General features: G+C 38.0%; 1 protein-coding gene across 1 annotated transcript; it reads left to right on the top strand.

Moving 5' to 3' along the window:
* The first annotated feature begins 657 nt into the window (after window positions 1-657).
* Window positions 658-17,955, top strand: ndel1b (nudE neurodevelopment protein 1-like 1b). The gene is made up of 9 exons (XM_048182762.1): window positions 658-810; window positions 6,407-6,501; window positions 10,147-10,300; window positions 12,684-12,832; window positions 13,006-13,142; window positions 14,209-14,382; window positions 14,678-14,769; window positions 14,901-15,046; window positions 16,631-17,955. Exons 2-9 carry the CDS (start codon window positions 6,416-6,418, stop codon window positions 16,719-16,721), a joined length of 1,029 nt encoding a protein of 342 aa, XP_048038719.1. The 5' UTR covers window positions 658-810; window positions 6,407-6,415; the 3' UTR covers window positions 16,722-17,955.
* Window positions 17,956-20,190: the final 2,235 nt, after the last annotated feature.

The raw sequence follows: 20,190 nt of genomic DNA, 5'->3' as shown, positions 1-20,190 counted from the left end.
GCAGGTTGGGTTAAAGGGCACCTATTATGCCCTCTTTCACAAGATGTAATATAAGTCTCTGGTCTGGTCAAGTTTCAGCTTAAAATACCCCACAAATTTGACCCTATTTGGGGGTGAGCAAAAACATGCCTTTTACTATATTAATATATTGCTGGCTAAAAAAATAAATCCAAAATTGGTTGAAAAAAATGGCTGGGTGAAAACAACCCAATCCCTGGGTTTGTCCATATTTAACCCAGCATTTTTTACACACACACACACACACACACACACACACACACACACACACACACACACACACACATATATATATATATATATATAGTCTATTTAATATATTTATATAAACGTATAAGATCACTTAATGGTCCAAATGTTGTAAAAAAACATAGAAACAAGATTAAATAAAATCTACATTTAATATGTTAATTTTTTTAATTGATAAAATGTTTAATTATTTCTTCTAGGCAGAGAGACACTTACTGTGAATAGCTAACGCGCCATCGTGTGGTGTGATTTACAGTCAATATTTAGTCAATAGTGATATGGAACATGAATCTCTCATCTTTCCCTGTTTAATAAAGCGTCCACACCTGCTGATCGAGTATGTTTCAGATTCAGAGGTTTTTACTGTAGATCATAAATAAGCCTTTCAATGACGTCAGAGTGACGCAAGGACGCGGTGTCGTCATCTAACCGGAAGTTGCAGAGGGAAATCAGTGGAGTCGCGTTGGCATTTCTATCAGCCGACGCTCGAGCTCGAGAGAGATACCGAGCTTGTTCGCGACTTCAGGAACAGGACATGATAAGGTAGAGTTTCATGGCATTTATGATTTCAGTTATACACACCGTGTTCAGAGGGCGGCAATGAAACGAATGGCTTTATAATTTAAACAGACTGTAATTTTTTAAGCTGTCATTTTGAAGACCAACAGTTGTTGAAACGTGATTTTTTTTTCAAGTGCCGGTTACTGGCGTACAGCCCAAACGCTTTTGATTAGACGATTCATAAGGCGAAACAAATTTCACTGAGATGTGGTAGTGATAGTTTAACTGATGTAAAGTCTGTATTGGGTTTCATTTATAAACGTTGGTCAAATCCGCTGGCCTGCCGGGAGAAACATCAACCTGAACTAACGTTATTCAACGTTATTTGATTCTCAACGAATCAAGATTCTCGCGTTAACAGCCTTTAGTAAACTCTGCGTATTTTTGCTAATGTTTAATATTAATTTTCGTGCTGCTGGTTGTTTTTGAATTGAGTCTTGACCCCTGGTCGTCTTCTGATTTGGTCATCTGACCTCATTGGTCTTGCGTCTTAACAAAACAAATTTAGCATTTGTTTGCCAAGTCATGCACATCTTTACAAAGTTATATTTGTTAGAAATACATGAACAATTATTTACTGTTTACATTAATACGATCAGGTTTTCATCTGTTGTTGTCATTTGTCTTGTGCTATAACATTCATGATAAATAGGCTACCAAATGTACCTCTTACACATATAAATTGTACTTTTAATGTAAGTACATCAGTGTTTTTGCTTGTATTCACAATTTACATGTTGTGACATTGGGTTTGATAAGATTTCTAATGTCATTTATGCCTTGTCATACCAAAATATACTAATAAATAAACACCAAAAACCTGTAGTGTATGTAAAAAACTATAAAAACGCTACTAAGGCAGTTCAGATAACTCAATGTTAGTACAGATTTCATCCCAAATCCCAAAGCACATTTCTGTAGTGTATTACTCAGCAGGATAGTGTGTGCTGGATTGTGATTTTTGGAAATAATGTCATCCTTGGAACAAATCTGGCCTTTCCTCTGATCCTCTGACTGTGTGTAGTCACTGGCTGTGGAAAGCACTGCATTAGACAGGAACCATCCCACTGTCCTGTGGTGCGGGACAGGCGCTCTGTGGCCGGACAGATGGCCTCACTGTCAGGAGTCAGTTTGGGAGGGGCGAGGAACTCTGCGTGTCGGCTTAAGACATTATAAATGACCACAATTGAATTGACATCAGCTTTGACTGCCCTCATGAGAGTGAATCCCATTGGAGCAACATTCTGCTACATTGTTGAAAAACACTGCTGTTTTTGTGTCTGATGGATTAATTATTCTGTATAGGTGTGTGGTTTTTGAGCGTTTCTTGTTTTAATTAAATTAGAGGAGGATTTTTGTTAATTTTTATTTTTTTTTACTTTTCTGCTCAATCTGTTGTTTTAATATAGAGTCTACCAATATATGGCACCATTTGTTAAGGGCACAATATGTAGTTTTTCACCACTAGAGGTCGCTTATTTAAAACAAAGGTATAGTTTGATGATGCCTTGATTTCGCTGAATCATGGGATCTCATGTCTACAGCCGGTGGAAAAGAATCAGGATAGGACTCGAGCAGAAATCATGTTCATTGATGAGAACCGAGGCCGCTGGAGCGACTGATAATGAGAGACGAACATGACCTTTAGAGAGCAGCGGAACTTTTATTATGCTGCAGTCGCCGCTTCTGCTTCTTCCAGTCAAGCGTATATAGGGTAAAGCAGCGCTGTTTATCATATTAGATAAATTTTTGTGTTGAATGTTGTTATAATGCTATTATGCTACTCTGCGTTCACTCACTCGGCGGCTTCTATTAGAAAGTTGTTGCACACTGGCGGCTGCCAAAACGAACTTATTTGATCAGTTATTGTGATTTATGAATGACACAGATGACTGCTGCGCTTGTGATGGGGCACATGTTAATTCACGGAGAAAACGAGCGGAGAGCTCCTCCCTCGTTCACTCGAACTCTTCAAAATAAGCACTGTCTTTGCTCTCTCTCTCTCTCTTCCTCGCACATATTAATCTAAAACAATATCTTTTTTCCTGAATTGGTGTGAATAGTGCTGAAAAGAACATCACCTCAGCTTCTCTGACAGGCGTCCCGGACACGCAGCTGACATAAACCACACTTTCAATATACAAAAAAATCCTATCCAGTGTTGACAAATCTTTTGCGATGTCCTAATAACAGCCGCGATTCGCACGCAATGCCTCCACGTCCTCTAATGTCCGATTCGCGACCTAATGACTCATTTGAACCGATTCATTTTAATGATGGTTAAAACAACTGATCTCTCCAACACTGAACTCTCGAGACATCACTGTCTGAATCGGTGTATAACAAATCATTTACTCAGAACACCTCTGAAATGAGAACGTCAGTGTGCTAACCCCATTTAGCAAGAGTGGTTAGTAAGATTTAGCCTTATTAATCCACAGTATTTTCAGGTTATTTATATGACAATGTGTAGTAAATTAGGCCTAACTATAAAATCAATTAGTTTAGACTGGAGTGAGGTGAAACCAGAACAAAGCAAATTGTTGTTAGCCAGGTGCATTCAATTGTATATGGTAGAAAATTTTATTATTAGTTACATTAAATTTTAATGCTACTTTTTAATACTGATTATGCCTATAAATTATTATTATTAATATATATACCAAAATAATTTTCAGGTCTAGCAAAGAAGCATCTTCTCTGACAAAGCTATGAAATCACTTTTTTTTTTTTTTTTTGCAAAGAGGGAAAGAAAGGATAACAATGAGAGTCAGTATTGGGCTTGCAGATCACATGGGTAGGGTACTTTTTACTGTTTGTGTTGATGACCATGTCTGTCAGCCACCACCGAAGACCATTTTTGACCCAGGGAAAAACCCTGCTAGATTGATATTAGTCGTGGTAAAACTACTCGCTGTAAATCAAGAAAACAAGATTTAAACAATAAAACTTGAGGTGTTGAGCTATATAACATGATTAGTTTTCTGTCGATGAATGCATCCAAACAGTTGCTCACCTGTCTAATAATATATTAAAGCGTCTTTGCCGTTTCCATGGTTTCTACAAAATAAAACCGGAAACCAAGAGTAATGCGGTGCCATGATGCCATTGATAGGCGACGTACGGACACAGTTTGTGTCCTGGTTAAAATTGCTTATCTCTCTAGATTTAATCATTCTTGAAAACATTATGTAAGTACACAATATAATGTAAGTAATATGGGATAATGTAAGTACACAAGTCAACAAAATGCATAACATTATTCTAGTGGTTTTTGGATATTTTAATTCAAAAATCTTACATATTGTGCCTTTAAGTCTCTAAGGAATATGCCCAATTTATAGGAATATAGCCCTTTTTATCATTTGACTCTGTACAGCCACTTAATTTCAAGCAAATTATGTGTAGCATTTTTTGTGATTATATATTTTTATTTGACATAATAACAAAATACAAAGCAAGGATAGCAGCAAAAATACTTAAAGAAAAAAAAAAAAAGATGTGTAGCATTTTAAACGTAAAGTTAGACATGACTTGAAGAAAACAGTTTCAAATTGTGATATTTCTATGGAAAAGTCATAGAAATTAATTGGAAAAACCTTGTTAATTGGAAAAAACATCATGTTGTCTTTACTGGCATGAGGGTGGGATGACCTGTCACTCGCATGAGATCAACCAATAACAAACCACAACCATCCAATCAATCCCCCATGGACAAAACCAAGCCTATTCACTCGGATATACGTCACTAGGGGAAAAAAAAGACAATTGCAGTTTCAGTTTCATGTTGACTTTTAAGTATGATCATTGAAATATTAATTCAAAAGACTTGACATAAATATGGAAACACAACAAGCTAAATGACAATAAAAAAAAGGTGCAGTAGGTGTTTTAGTTTGATTTACTATTTAAATGTGTCAAATGGTACGGAAATCTCTCCTAGTTATTTACAACAACAGGAATCTAGAAGGTGTGGGGAAGTGCTGGATCACACCATGTGGTACTCCTGAGAATCCGGAAAAGAATCCGGAGAATTCAGAGATGTGTGGAATATTTCTGTCTGTTTTAGAAGCAGAACAGGTCCATCTGCTACTAGTTTAAAGGCCATGTGCTGAGTGAAACGGATGGCTTCGGCTCACTGCTCTACATCATGTCAGATCTAATGAGCGAAATGACCTACGATAGGAATTAATTGAGTGAAAGTTGCAGAAAAAAACACTGGATCTCTGTGCTTGTTAAACAAATGATGTCCCAAAACAAGACAAGGATGAAGAATGTTAATGAGATGTTGTTTTAGACACACGAGACTTATAGAGGCACATAAACGTCCAAGTGTGCTTAATGGTTTTAAAAGAGCAATATCGGTGACCATTTATCTTAATCTGAGAAAGCTTTTATGTATGGTAGGACTGCTCTGTTGTCCTTCTGTGATAAATGGTTTCACATTTGATCTCTATAAAAGCTTATTTCATGCTAAACTGAAATTGTTGTCCATTTCATTTTAATCCTGTATTACTTTCTTCTGTGGAACAAGACCTTAGACCGAACATCTGCACTTTTACCATACAATGACCAACACAAGGGTTAGGAAATGAACAAAATCTCAACTATTTCTTTAACCTCATCAAACAGTCCTGTTCTTAAAGGGATAGTTCACCCAAAATGAAAATTCTGTCATTTACTCACAGATATACGTCACTAGGGAAGAAAAGACAATTGCAATTTCAGTTTCATTTTGACTTTAAGTATGATCATTGAAATCTAAATTCAAAAAAATTCTGTCATTTACTCACAGATTTTGTTTCAAACCCATAAGGCTTTTGTTCAACTTTGAGAAACAAACATGTAAGACATTATTAATGAAACCTGAGACATTTCTATCCCAGCATTGAAAGTACATGCAACCAAAATTTTGAGGCTTTGAAATATTTATAAAAACAGCGTAGTAATCCATGTGAATCCAGCTGTTTAATCCAGGTCTTCTGAAGAGACACAAATTAAATTAAATCTGTTCATCATATAAAGCAAGTGTGTAAAGTCGAGTAGGTTCTGTATTTTTACATTTTGAATGTATTACTAAGTTATTTGTTGAATTCATGTTTAAAAAAAGGGTTAGACCGCGACGACGTTACAACATCCGAAGAAATTTCGCACGTCTAGTGTGACCGCAGCTTTAGGCTAATTATTCATGTCTTTTATATTTGTGTTTTGAAGAAGAATAAATGTCTTGTGGGGGTGAGTAAATTAAATAATTTATATTTTTTGGTGAACTATCTTAATTTAAGAGTGAGGTAAGATTGAGGTAAGATCCTCCATAAGATGAAATGGAACAAAATGTCAAAGGCTGCAACCTGAAAAACTTTGAGCTTGTAAAGAGCCAAGTAAGTCATGCGAGTTTGGCAAGGAGACAAGTGAACAAAAAATGTTACTGGCCTTGTGTCATATGAGGACACACACCATGGGCCCTCAGCCTGTGATCTGTTTGTGGGGTTGTACCAGGGCAAAACTGCAGTAGGAGGTGCAAATGAACAGGCTTGGTGTCTCTAAGGACTGCTCTAATTCCCGTCTGCTTCCACAGGTCCCCACCATGGACACAGAGATGATGCCGAAATTCTCCTCGAAAGATGAGGAAATCGATTACTGGAAGTGCTTGTCGCTCAAATACAAGAAGAGGTAGGCTGAAGTCATTAACTACTAAATATAGCAACCAGCTGAGACACCGTGCAGTTTACCTTCATATAAAACCATGTGGAGTCCTCTGTTTATGTTCAGACAAACGGTCCTGATTGTTTTTTAAAAACTTGGCCACAGTTAAACTTTGGCTGGCTGAGTCAGTAATGATTGTTTCTGTGTTCATACCTACAATCATGAGCCCTGCGGGAGATGAATGGCTGTAAATATGACTGTAGCACTTTTTTGTCATGGAAAAACAGAGAAAATGCCACAACACACAGTGCCTTTCACTGCCCCTGACAAAAGAGATACACTGAATCACTGTGAAAATGCTCCACAGCTCCAGTTATTGTGTTGGGAATCACCTGATGTCATTTGTAAAATGTGTAATGCTTGAAATATGATGTTGAGCTCATGGTTTCGTTATAATCAGGGTTGATTTCCTTTCACAGTGCTTGTGCTATGTGAAAATATTGGATTATGTGATAAATGAAAAATGATGTGCTAGTTCTCATTTTCAATAACAATAGTGGTAGGAAATCCATATCTATGTAGTTTCAGGCCCAAAATGCGCTCTGTGCAAGTATGTGAATTGTCTGCGTATCCTACTTCTACTTCTTCTTCGTTTGTTTCATATGTCAGTTGGCTTCTTGACTCCTCTGACATTCTACAACCCGACAAATACTGATTGAACGTTCACTCGGCAAAAACTGGCACCAACCAATGAAAACAGTGGTAACATATTGATCTGACAAAACTTGACGAATGTACCTGTTGCCGTTGGTTGACCTTTGATGGTGCAGTGTGAATTAGCCTTAATGGGTTAGTTCACCCCAAAATGAAAATTCTGTCATTAATTACTCACCTTCATGTCGTTCCAAAACCCGTAAACCTGACCTTCATTCACACAAATTAAGATATTTTTGATGAAATCTGAGATCTTTCTGTCCCTCCATAGACTGCCTTTGCAGCTACCACTTTGACGCTTCAAAAAGTTCATAAAGAGATCGGAAAACTTTATTAACATAAGCGAACACAAGCAGAAACTCAACCAAACCTCAGTGATGCACGAGAACAAACCTCTTCTGGAAGCTCAAACATGCAGCGTAACACAAGAACAAACCTCACTGGTTATTTTTGAGCTTTCGGAAGAGATTTATTCTTGAACGTCATTCATGTTCGGTTGAGCCTCTGCTCATGTTCGCTGATCAGTGTTTACATGCGAGTAAAAGCCTCAATTAAATTTGTTTATCATAAATCAATCTGGACTAACCGTTCGATTCATTTGGATTAGTTTTATGATGAACTTTGGAAAGTTGCAAAGGAGGTCAATGGACGGACAGGCATCTCTGCGATTTCATCAAAAATATTTTCATTTTGGATTGAACTAACCCTTTAAGTGTACTTAAAGAGCGTCCATTTTCATGACTGTTTCTTAACACGCTTAAGTACACTTTTAAAAAGTGCACATTGTAATAATGTCAAACAAAACGTTTTGCCTTTAAATACATTGTAAATCATCATTTTAAAGAAGTACATTTATTTTGAAATTCTAAAACGCAAATATTTTATTATAATTTTAACTGTAGTTTGTTATTCAATAGCCTGTGAAGCTGATATGGCAATAAACTTAAATACAACAGCGATCATTCACAGAGATTTATCTGCAAAAACAGGATTTAAAAGTATTGTTTAGATGTTCTTTAGCTCAGACCGTGTTCTTGACTTGACCAAAAGTGGACTGAGAAGTGTCTCTAATCTAAAACAGAGCTGGCAGTTGGCGTTGGCACTAATGCTGACCGTGTGCCTGCTGGTGGTCTCGTTCTATTTCGCTCTGAACTCCTACACAGTTTCAACACGTGCACATGCTCCTCCTGGGCTGTGGTTTTACTGCCTCAGAGCTTTGGTGGAGTACAGGAAGTTCTCAGATCCCAGGAATTTCCTGCTGCGGAAGGAGCAAAACTTACTTTCCTGGAAAGAGACACACAAATGAGTCACCTTTTAAAAGCCACTTTAACTTACTTGACGAACATCAAGCCTTAAAAGACGTAAACAACCACATGGCAACCACCCACAACATCCTTACATCATGATTGGTCAGAAAACACCACTTGCATTTAATTGGTTTATACATACATTTGGGGTCGGTAAGATTAAAAAAAAAATCTCACCAACGCTCCATTTATTTGATCAAAAATACAGCATTTATTTGAAATGGAAGTCTTCTGTAACATTATAAATATCTTCACTTTTGATCAGTTTAAAGGCACAGTAAGTTTCACCACTAGAGGACGCTTATTCAAAACAATAACAAAGGCATAGCTTGATGATGCCGTGAACGAGCGTGGAATCATGGGAGTTGCCGTTTTCACCTCTACAGCCGATGGAAAGCAATCCGACAGGCAAAATGGATTAAAGTTGATGTATTAAAGTTTTATTAACATTACTGTGGTATGAAGCAGGGCGGGGCCGAGAGCCCGCAACATTTTACGTTTCTGTTTTTATTATGTTTGTATGCTGCAGTCAGCCGCTGCCACTCCTTTTGTTTTGTTGTTTATGAATATTTTACGATTAAAGTTATAATTAAAGTTAAGTTTAAAGTCCTCCACCTCCTTCCCTGAACTTGAACTTTGTTACAGTTACATTTGATCACTTAAATTCGCATTCTTTTATTTAATTCTAATAAAAGACAGCCTCAAGTGCTTTATTACTACTCGTAAACCTTTGGGATAATGTAAGTATAGAATCAACAAAATATATAACATTCTAGTGGTTTTTAAATATTTTAATCCAAAAATCATCTTACATATTGTGCCTTTTAATGTGTCCTTGTTGAATAAATGTATTTCTTTTAGAAAAACAAAATCTTACAGACCCTTTTGAACCGTAGTCAGTTATATCCCCAATATCAGAAAGGACTGGAAATGTCCATTTGAGCAGCTTCCTGTTGTCGAGTGAGTGTTTTGTGCTGAGGAGTCAAGCCGCACATGTCTGGTATTTCAGGGAAGGAGGGAGGAGGTGACAGATTTAAGGTTCCCTCTGCACATGACATGAGGAGGCTGGGGGAAGTGAGCAGGGTTAAAGGGATGTCATGTCAGACAGCGCCACATGGCTTCGGAAACGCTGTCTAAAAACAACCAGGACCCTGCATTCAGTTTGCTGAGCTCATTTCCTGCAACCAGACCCCACTATTCATCTCCAGCCGGTCTGTGACCCCTGACCCCTGACCCCTGACCTTCAAGGGTCCAAAGTGAACATTTGGCAGTGCAGATGCATAAAGTAGATCTTTTTCACAACTGCATTATTTCTGGCCTTGAGATGCTCCTGACTATCAGACAACTGCTGAATTTTGCTTTGTGATGGTTGACATGTGATATTTAGTCTACACTGTGTTGACTTGTGGTTTAAACTGGGTGTCACTTTTTGACCACTTTTAGGACCTCCAGTCTGAATGGCCCCAGCCCTGAGTGACTGTAATTCATTATCTGCTATAGCACCAGCTGTCAAGGCTTAAATGCTTGTAGCGTGTCCGCTCTTTGTTGCAGTCTGGGTGTCAATTTGCATTGCATAGTTAATGTGATGAATGTGCCGCCACTGTTCCAGATGGCTGGTGACATGTGATTTTTGATGTTTGCGTATCTGCAGTTATCATGACGCTCAGGAGGAGCTGCAGGAGTTCCAGGAAGGCAGTCGGGAGCTGGAGGCCGAGCTGGAAGCTCAGCTGGGTCAGGCTGAACACCGCATCCGAGACCTGCAGTCAGAGAACCAGCGGCTGAAGAGCGAGGTGGACACGCTCAAGGTACATAAACAGGAATTTTCTTGCTCTTTTGAAATCGAAAAAACCTCCCTCCTCATTCCAACCAGACCATTTGTGGGAACCAAGCTGTGAAAATGGGTTGTTCAGAAATCATCACATTATTGAGGTGATTCCAATTTTAAATAAAAGAAATGGTAAATGTGTGTATATACACACTCCCATTCATAGGTTTGGATAAAGAAATTACTTTTATTCAGCAAGGACAAATTAAATTGATAAAAAATGACAGACATTTATAATGTTATAAATGTTTTCTGTTTAAAATAAATGCTGTTCTTTTGAACTTTCTATTCATCAAAGATTCCTGAAAAATATTTCCACAAAAAATATGAAGCAGCACAACTGTTTTCAACATTGATAATAATAATTGTTTCTTGAGCATCAAATCATCATATTAGAATGATTTCTGAAGGATCATGTGACACTGAAGACTGGAGTAATGATGCTGAAAATTCAGCTTTGATCACAGGAATAAATTGCATTTTAAATGATATTAAAAGAGAAAACAGTTTTTTAGTTTGTAATAATATTTCACAATATTTCTGTTATACTGTATTTATATATCAAATAAATGCAGCTTTGGTGAGCATAAGAGACTTCTTTCAAACCATTAAAACATTAGGTCTTACCATCCCCAAACTACTGAATGGTAATTTATGTATTTATTTTGTTTTGCATTGTTACATTTATTGTCAAAATTATAATAATAAATCAATATAATGTAATATAATTCATAAATTATCCTTTACCACCCAAATTCTCATTACTGTACTGCCAAAAATAATGTATTTAATGTAATGTTCTTGTACATAATGGTAGTTATGTTATTTGTACTTAAGTTATGCAGTTATATTTAAAAGAATGTGTTTTTATTCTAATACTGCAAGCAATAATTTAGTGAGAATCGCCATTGAGGCCTTGTCCACACTAATACGTTTTCATTTGAAAACTCATCTTTTCTCTCTGTTTTGGCCAGACAGCATTTTTGTCAACGAAAACTGAGCTTTTTGAAAACTCTCTCCAATGTGGACACATTTGATAATGCGGCTTTCACATTGTAGTGTGGACTGTGAAAATGACACATTTTTAAGTCAGATGAGTCATGTGACTCATTTAGCCCAAATCAAGAAGGTGGATGACATTGTACCGCAGTTGTTTTGGCTGCACTTCATTTTGATAGCATTGTTAAAGATTAATATCAACTTGTGTTACCCACAGCAGCAACAACACCTCATTGTCCGTCCATTTAAAAAAAAAAAAAAAAAAAAAAACTCAATGCTTTTCCTTTCCTCAATATTGACACTGATGATGTGTTTGAGAGCATGAGGAGTATATAGTAAGTGGACTTCAGGGAAATAATATGCAACAGAAGTGTTCAGTTTGACCCCTCTATGGGTACAAAAGCACCTAATGGCAGGAATATCTCCACACCACTTTAATCAGCAGTTTTATCTCTAAAAGGTCAACAGTGTAGCCAATGTGCTCAGTCAAGAACATCCCACAGTGCTGTGATGCAGCAGTGCCCAGAGCTGTTGAGGGTCTCGGTTAATCCCAAGTGCGCTGTAATTGGATGTCAGGATGAAGAGGAAGAAAATAGAAGGCTAATGGCTCAGCAGAAAAGTTTACTTATATAGCACGGTTGTTCCGCTAAGACCCTGACAGAAATATCTTGATAATGGCTTGGGTTTAGGTAGACACTTGATTTATACAGCTTGCTTATAACTGATCACATTCTCCAAAGCCAGTACTAGCCTTTGCTCACTGTCCTTGCATTCATTTTCGAGAATATGGGACACTCATTATTTTGCCATGGCCCAAAACAATACGCTTATTTAGACTAAATGGAATGGATAAAGTAGGTTATCTACAGGAGAAGTCGGGAAGGTTACCATTTAGTATACTCCTGCTCCTCATTTAAGGGAAATTTCACCAAAAATTAAGAGAAATGCAAGTAAAAAAAATCCCATCTTTAAGAAAACGAGTCCAACTTGTTACCATTGTGCCGCTGCAAGAAAAATATTGTCATAAGCAAGTTTCCCAAATGACGTTTGAGCTACAGTTATTAAACCAGAACGGCTCACTGTAGTGAAAGCCGGAATATTTGGATGTGTTTATGGAAGGTCATGTGCTCTTGATATGGTTTTGCTTTTGTATGATACAGGACCTCGCAAGGAAGAGTAGTCCTGTCTAAATGGGACTGTGGAATACTTTGTTTAAAAAAAAAAAAAAAAAAAAAAAAGTAAAATGCATGGTTTTTACAAAGTTTTTATAGCTGATAACTGTTCTCACCAGCCATTGTCAAAGTTCAAATTGTTTGTGAGGGTTGGTGACTCAGACTGTGTCTCCCCTGTGTCCCTGACTCCAGGAGAAACTGGAGCAGCAGTACGCACAGAGCTATAAGCAGATCTCCATGCTGGAGGACGACCTGGTCCAGACGCGGGGCATCAAGGAGCAGCTGCATAAATATGTCAGGGAGCTGGAGCAGGCCAACGACGACCTGGAGAGAGCCAAGAGGTACACAACACAATTTTGTCATTCTAAACTAATTTTGCTCTGAATTGCTAGACTGCTTTTGTATAGACAAGACTAGCTTACACTGCACCAATTCCCAACAAACCCAGACCAAACTACACGGTGCAAGTGTTGTGCTAAAAATATATTTACAATGATGGTCTGGATTTGTGCAGGGCCACCATCACATCTCTGGAGGACTTTGAACAGAGGCTAAACCAGGCGATAGAGCGGAACGCCTTCCTGGAGAGCGAACTGGACGAGAAGGAGTCTCTGCTGGTCTCAGTGCAGAGGCTGAAGGATGAAGCTAGAGGTAAACTTTATTACAGGACGCACTTCTCTGCAACACTGCAATTAAAGGAATGCAGCTGACAAAAATGTTTTTAAAGGATTCGTTCACTTCAGAATTAAAATATCCTGATAATTTACTCACACCCTTGTCATCAAAGATGTTCATGATTTTTCTTTCTTCAGTCGAAAAGAAATTAAGGTTTTTAAGGAAAACATTCCAGGATTTTTCTCCATATAGTGGACTTCAGTGGAGACCAACAGGTTGAAGGTCCAAATTGCAGTTTCAGTGCAGCTTCAAAGGGCTCTACACGATCCCAGCTGAGTCTTATCTAGCAAAACGATCAGTCATTTTCTAATAAAACTAAAAATGTATATACTTTCTAACCACAGATAAGACCCTTATTCCAATTTGCAATGGTGGCCGTTGAAGTCCACTATATGGAGAAAAATCCTGGGATGTTTTCCTCAAAAACCTTTATTTCTTTTTGACTGAAGAAAGAAAGTCATGAACATCTTGGATGACATGGGGGTGAGTAAATTATCAGGAACTAATGAGTTTTTAATTATAATTAGTAATTATAAGTGAACTAATCCTTTAAAGTCGAAATCAAGCGGAAAATATGACTGTGTTTTCTTCCCAATTGCAGCTTATAGTGAAATGGCTAATCATGCAAACTAAATGGTTTTGTGTGTCTGACTGGTTGCTGGAGGGGATGGATTGAAACTCGTTTGGCTTTTGGACAACCTTATTACGAGAGCCCATGAATTTTGAAAAAATAATGTGCATGCATAAATTTATGAGAAAAACAACATTCCATAAAAACAAGCATTGCCAATTTTGACTTGTTGGTGAAAATGTTTGTCTATGTGTGAACATTAATGATCTTAGATGTCAAGGTATTCTGGGCAGAAATTGAAACCAAAATCTCCAAGACAGATTTTTGAAATGCCGACTTGTCAAACAAAAATATTTTTCTGATGTAATCAACATGTTGCAGATGTTATCAAGTTTAAGAACTGAACAAATCATTCCATTTTGTTTCAAGTTTGTTCTGTTTTATCAGTGCAAAATGTGCATGTTCTTGTAGACTTGCGGCAAGAGTTGGCTGTACGAGAGAGGACTTCAGATGTTGCCAGGATGTCGGCCCCCAGTTCTCCCACCCTAGACATTGATAAGACAGACTCTGCTGTACAGGCCTCCCTGTCCCTCCCAGCCACACCTGTAGGGAAAAACATGGACCATCCTTTCATTGTTTCCAAAGGTTGGTGGTCTTTGTCATTGAGATGATTAGGATCAATCAATAACCCTCCATTCCTAGCCGAATAACAGTAGAGGTGGTTTCCTTTGAGTCCGTTACTGTAATAATTACTGTAATGGATGCTGTAAAATGGAAACATTTTCTTTTTGTTTTTATTCGTAAAATGTAAATAATTATATCAACATTGTATTGCCACCTTGTTCGCCATTGAAATTCATATCTGTCAGTTTAGCACACTCTTAACAGCCTGACTGACAGGAGTAACATCCATTTATTTATTTATTTTTTTCCTTCAAAGCATTGACCAACGGCTGTGGAAACTCCCCCCTAACACCGTCTGCACGCATCTCAGCCCTTAACATCGTTGGTGACCTTCTGCGGAAAGTCGGGGTAATTCCTGAACGCTTTAATCGTGAAACTGTTCTGTGTGTGACACTTTAACACTTACCAAGAACTGCTTACAAAATAAAATTTCAATACAAATACTGAAGGGAGAACCTGGGATGTCTCTTTTTGTGCAGGCTCTTGAGTCTAAACTAGCTGCCTGTAGGAACTTTGCCAAGGACCAGGCAGCAAGGAAAAGTTACGCCACAGGAAACGGAAACCTCATCAACAGCAATGCAACCAAGTTCTCTCATTCACTCCACACTACGTATTTTGATAAGACGTAAGTGTTTTTCTATTGTCCGCTCACCAGACCTGCACAAACATTTATTACATGTATAAAAATCTGGAAATTAAGGTGACCAGATTTCTGAAATGTAAACCAGGGGCATTTCCTAATTCAGTATTCAAAATATAATTGAAATTTCACTTATTATATATGAACCAAAAAAACGGAGACAATACATTTAGGTTTTTTTAATTGTTGTGAGTATTAATTTATTATAATAATTAATAATTATGATGTTGTGAATGGTACCCTAATTCCGAACCCTACTGTACCAATTTTTTGGGACCCTTCTGTTGGTGTACCTAATGTAACGGAGGCCAGCTAGTAGTCGCTGTCGAGTAAACCTCACTCGAGATGCTCTAGCGACTGACTCTAGAGGTTGCAGCCTTTAGCCTCATTGTTAGAGTGTCCGACTCCCACGCCGGTGACCCAGGTTCGAGGCCCGTACAGAGCGAGGCAAGTAGAACCAGGGTGAGAGGTTACATTGGTGCCGTGACCCGGATGAGAGTGAGGTTTAGGGGGGTGAGTGTAACGGAGGCCAGCTAGTAGTCACTGTGCGAGTAAACCTCACTCCTCTGATCTCAAGATGCTCTAGCGACTGACGTTAGAGGTTGCAGCCTTCAGCCTCCTTGTTAGAGTGTCCGATTCCCACGCCGGAGACCCAGGTTCGAGGCCCGCGCAGAGCGGGGCGAGTAGGTACTATTGGTACTAGCACAATAGTACCAATAGTACCGGTACCAAAAGGGTGGAGCTCCACTCACTGCTGAACGGTGATTGGTTGACAGAGAATCAGATGGGGAATGACAACACAATACCGTTGCAACACAATGTGGATTTTTCAGCCTTTGCTCGAACAAAGCTGCTATATGTCCTCCATTGTTGTTTACTTTCTTACTCATGCGAGAATGAAGTCGATCGCTACTTTCCGGCACACACCACGCCTATCAAGTGAGGTTACTGTTGGCAGTGGGAAACGCAAGCCGGATCAGGGTTTACCATCCCGAATCGTACTGTACTGTACTGAACTGACCCGAACCGTACCGCTCTGTGGAAACGAGCCAATGTTATTTTATGTTTGTGCTTTTGAAAATGGATCTTTTCTATAATTAGGGTTATTATTAGGGTTATCCCAAACCCTGTTTAGGCCCTGTACATACAAACAGTATTACTTTAATTTGAAATTAATAGTGTGTGACTACCATGAAACCAGAAAACCTTATGTCCATTTTGAATATTACAAACTACCATGAAACCGATAATTGTGTCCTCTTTGATAGAAATACTACGGTCTTTGAAAAATAAATACTATGGTAGTCAAAGGGGGGCGAGATCTGTTTGGTTTGGTTGGTAACATTTGTAACTACTTGAGACTGAGTTAATGATGACAGAATTTTCAGTTTTGGGTGCACTATCCTTTTAAGTGTGTCATGGCTAAAGTAGCGGCCCAAGTTATCAGTGTAGCTTGCAGCGCCCTCTGGTGGTGAGAATTTTACTGGTGAAAAGTACTAAGGTATGATTTCCTGGCATCAGTAAGTGTTTTGTGTTTATTGATGTTTTACTCATGGATGCTGTTCACAGGACTATGAATGGACTGGACCCCGGTGCCCTGACCGCCATGGCTTCCCCACGAACCGTGTCTCCTCCCGGCATGCTCCCTCTCAGCGTGTGACAGACGGTCCCAGAAGCTCGACCTCCACACAAGTTGGACACATTGCAGAAATGGAGAGGACACTCGAAAGAATGTGTGAGAGTGTGCGTGAGAGAGACTGAGAAGACGTGCCTCAAGCCTGTCTGACAGATACATGTCAGGCGTGAGGGGCCGTTACTGTGAGCGTCCCGCGTGCTTCTGTTGACCTCTGTTCTCACGAGGTTTAAAGCCAGCAAAACGACAAAGGTCTGGGTCGGACCACAGCTTCTGTGTGAGTGTTTTTAGTGTGTCGCACAATTTAAAAGATGTTCAGCAAATGTAAAAAGGATTAAAAAGAATGAAAAGGGATTTTCTTTTGAGGTGAACGTCACTGTATGCGTAACGCAAATGAGTGTTTGTATGAGTGTTTGGGGCATGTGTCGATTTGAACGTCCCCTCAGCTTTGATTTCCATGTTCAGTAAAGGGTCTATATGTGGAGGTCAGCAGATATATATTTTTTTTTTACTGGAACAAATGCCAAGAAAAGCTTCATGTTAAATAACATCACCTACCTTTAAAAGCGCCCCTTTAATGAATTATTAACCCAGCTGGCTGGACACCGGCCTGCGTAATGCAACCTTTCTTTTAGGGCTTCAAAAGGTATGTATGTTTCCAAGACTCCACTCTGCACTTCCACAGTTACAAAGTGTTTACTGTGTTTAGATCCCATGAGCCGCAATGGTCATCATCATCCTGTATTGATGCAAACAACAAATACGCTTTGACTGTAAATCGGTCTCTGTGCAATGTGACAGAACTTGTCGGTGGTTGTATGAACCTCATTTCTATCCCATGTGCCTCTGGATCTGCTGGTGAGTTTGATATTCACTGTTTATTTATTTCACTCATGGAACGGAAGCCAACTTATATGTTTATCACAGTGTTTAAGTTCAGTTCATTTACGCCAGACTTCAACATAAAGTATTGGAGCACTTGTTAGTGTTAAATAACCCTTTTGAGTCTTTGGTTTCACATGCACTTTGTTGGCTGTTTTGTTATATTTTGTGTATATAGATTTGTAAACATGGCAGCGTTGCCCAGTAAAGTCTGTAGATACTAAAACTGGGCTGATATGCTGTTTAATTTATTTCAGAAAGTTTATGGCATGTTTTGACACAAGGATTGAATTTTACATTCTGCACATTGGTTTAAAATCATATATCAAGATGTAAAATTGGTTGTCTAATATGTGCAAATAAATAAAGGGAAAAATGAGTGTTGAGTTAATGTTTCTTTAACAATCATGCTGGAAAACCTGTGAAAATCATGAATTTTACAAATGTGAATTTTTTTTTTATTTTTCCTCGCACAGTAATTTTCATTTTGGGTGAATTATGCACAGCATATTGTCACTCTCCACAATATGATATTGTTGCATTTTTGTATTGCGAAATATTGATATACCTCTATGTCTTTAATAATTTATATTTTGACCTATACTACCCAAGCTGAAACTACAACATGATTATTACAGAATTTAATGCAAGTACTTTCATAAAAATCCACGTTTCATTTAAAGGTGCTAAAGAGGATGTTTTGTTTTATACATTTTTGCAATATTACTTGAAACTGTCTTTACTAACTGATAAAAGACTATTTATTAGGTGCACTGAAAGGAATAATATTAATATACATCATCTGTGCACGAGGTAGGGCCTTAAAAACATCAGCCAATCATTTACGCGATCATCGCATAAACGATTGGCCCTCTGGCTTGTCAATCACTGCCGTGACATTCCTTGTGAGAGACGAGCGCGGCTGCGCGCTCCAGTAACTTTCCACACTCCACAGGCGCCGCATGCAATGTTTTTGTCCGGAGACAGGAGTAACAACTGCAGATTATGAGTTACCTGCATGGAGTCCGACATAATGAATCCACTAACACGACACAGCGAATGCCGGTGGTAGACACGAGTTTACGAGTTTTGGGAGGCGTTCCTTCGAAGGAGGGGGGTTGTTCTTACGCATGCGCTCATTTCAAAAACTCCATAAGTCTTTGGTTTCTCAGTCGACGAAAAGATCCTCTTTAGCACCTTTAATCACGGTAACAGGGTTGACATTTTAAAGGTGCAGTGTGTAAATTTTGGTGGCATCTAGTGGTGAGGTTGCGAATTGCAATACAGGACAGATGTCGTTGTCTGAGACAGCAGAGAGTAGCCAGTCAAGCAAATGTGTTCTGTAGAGCAGTTTGTCCGTTTAGGGCTACTGTAGAAACATGCCTGCGCAAAACATGTAAGTGGACCCGCGGTGTTATGTAGATAGAAATGACTCATTCTAAGGTAATAAAAACATGCCGGTTCTTTGTTAGGTCTTTATAAAACATAGTTATGTATGCTAAATTGTATTTGTCAATAGATCCGCCTAAAATTTACACATTGCACCTTTTAAGTGAGTGACCTACTGACAGACATAAAACCATTTCTTGAACTCTGTAAGGAAGGACACTACATGGAAGGATGTCATGTCAACATTTTACTTAGATTAGTTAATTGTTGGAAAAGGGCAGAAGGGTACTGTACTGTTACTCAAGGTTAAATGTTAGTGGACTATTCCTTTTGTCTACCTGGTCCAGATAGCTTAAAATCTAGTGATTTGATTTATAATGTGTGAATTTTACCTTACTTCAGTATCTTAAAGATGACCAATATGGGCAAATTAACTCATTGAATTCACTTTCATGAATCCAAATTTGTTAAAAGCTTTATAAATGCTTTCTACAAACTCATTCTGCTCGCATTTCATGATTGAGGTCCTTTTGCACCTTTAATGTAAAAATTACAGCCTATGTAACGCAAATGTGATGTATTTCAGAGAAAAAATTTAAATAACCTAACTGTGTAATTCTTATCAGATCTAATACTTTTTTCATCACAAAAAGCAGCTGTTTTAACAGGGCTGTGTAGACTTTTTTTTTTATATATATATATATATATATATATATATATATATATATATATATATATATATATATATATATATATATATATATATATATATATATATATATATATATATATATATATAAAAAACACACACACACACACACACACACTGTAGATTTGAATGGTGTAATTAAGTAAATGTATTTGTGTATAGGGTTAAAAATAATTGTATTGACATCTCAAGTTGTTTTAATGTTTTGAAAGGTAATAGGTTTGATATTTTTGCAATTTATTCTGACAATCTTCAAGGTGAAACTACAAGATGCTTATTAGACTGTTTAGACATGATGAAACAAGAAGAAACTAAAAACATTTAAATGCAAAATTCCTGGATTTTTAGAAAAATCCCCATATAAGCACGTAATAAAAAGTTGGCATGAGCTTTTGAATGATAAATGGGAGAGAGTTTATCTTGCGAAATACAACACGGCTGCCCTCTTGTGGTTCTTAGAGACATTATCTGCACAGATATATTTGCTCTGCTTTGGCCTATCCTTTATTTGATCCT

The sequence above is a fragment of the Megalobrama amblycephala genome, linkage group LG1, assembly GCF_018812025.1.
Source record: "Megalobrama amblycephala isolate DHTTF-2021 linkage group LG1, ASM1881202v1, whole genome shotgun sequence".
Lineage (NCBI taxonomy): Eukaryota > Metazoa > Chordata > Actinopteri > Cypriniformes > Xenocyprididae > Megalobrama > Megalobrama amblycephala.
This window is presented reverse-complemented; position numbering and strand designations above follow the sequence as displayed.

Excerpts from the sequence above, each read along its gene's own strand:
- ndel1b (XM_048182762.1), top strand. The coding sequence starts at position 6,416 with ATGGACACAGAGATGATGCCGAAATTCTCCTCGAAAGATGAGGAAATC. Across the intron at positions 10,301-12,683 it reads GCGAGGTGGACACGCTCAAG|GAGAAACTGGAGCAGCAGTA; the intron begins GTACATAAACAG and ends CCCTGACTCCAG. Across the intron at positions 12,833-13,005 it reads GACCTGGAGAGAGCCAAGAG|GGCCACCATCACATCTCTGG; the intron begins GTACACAACACA and ends GGATTTGTGCAG.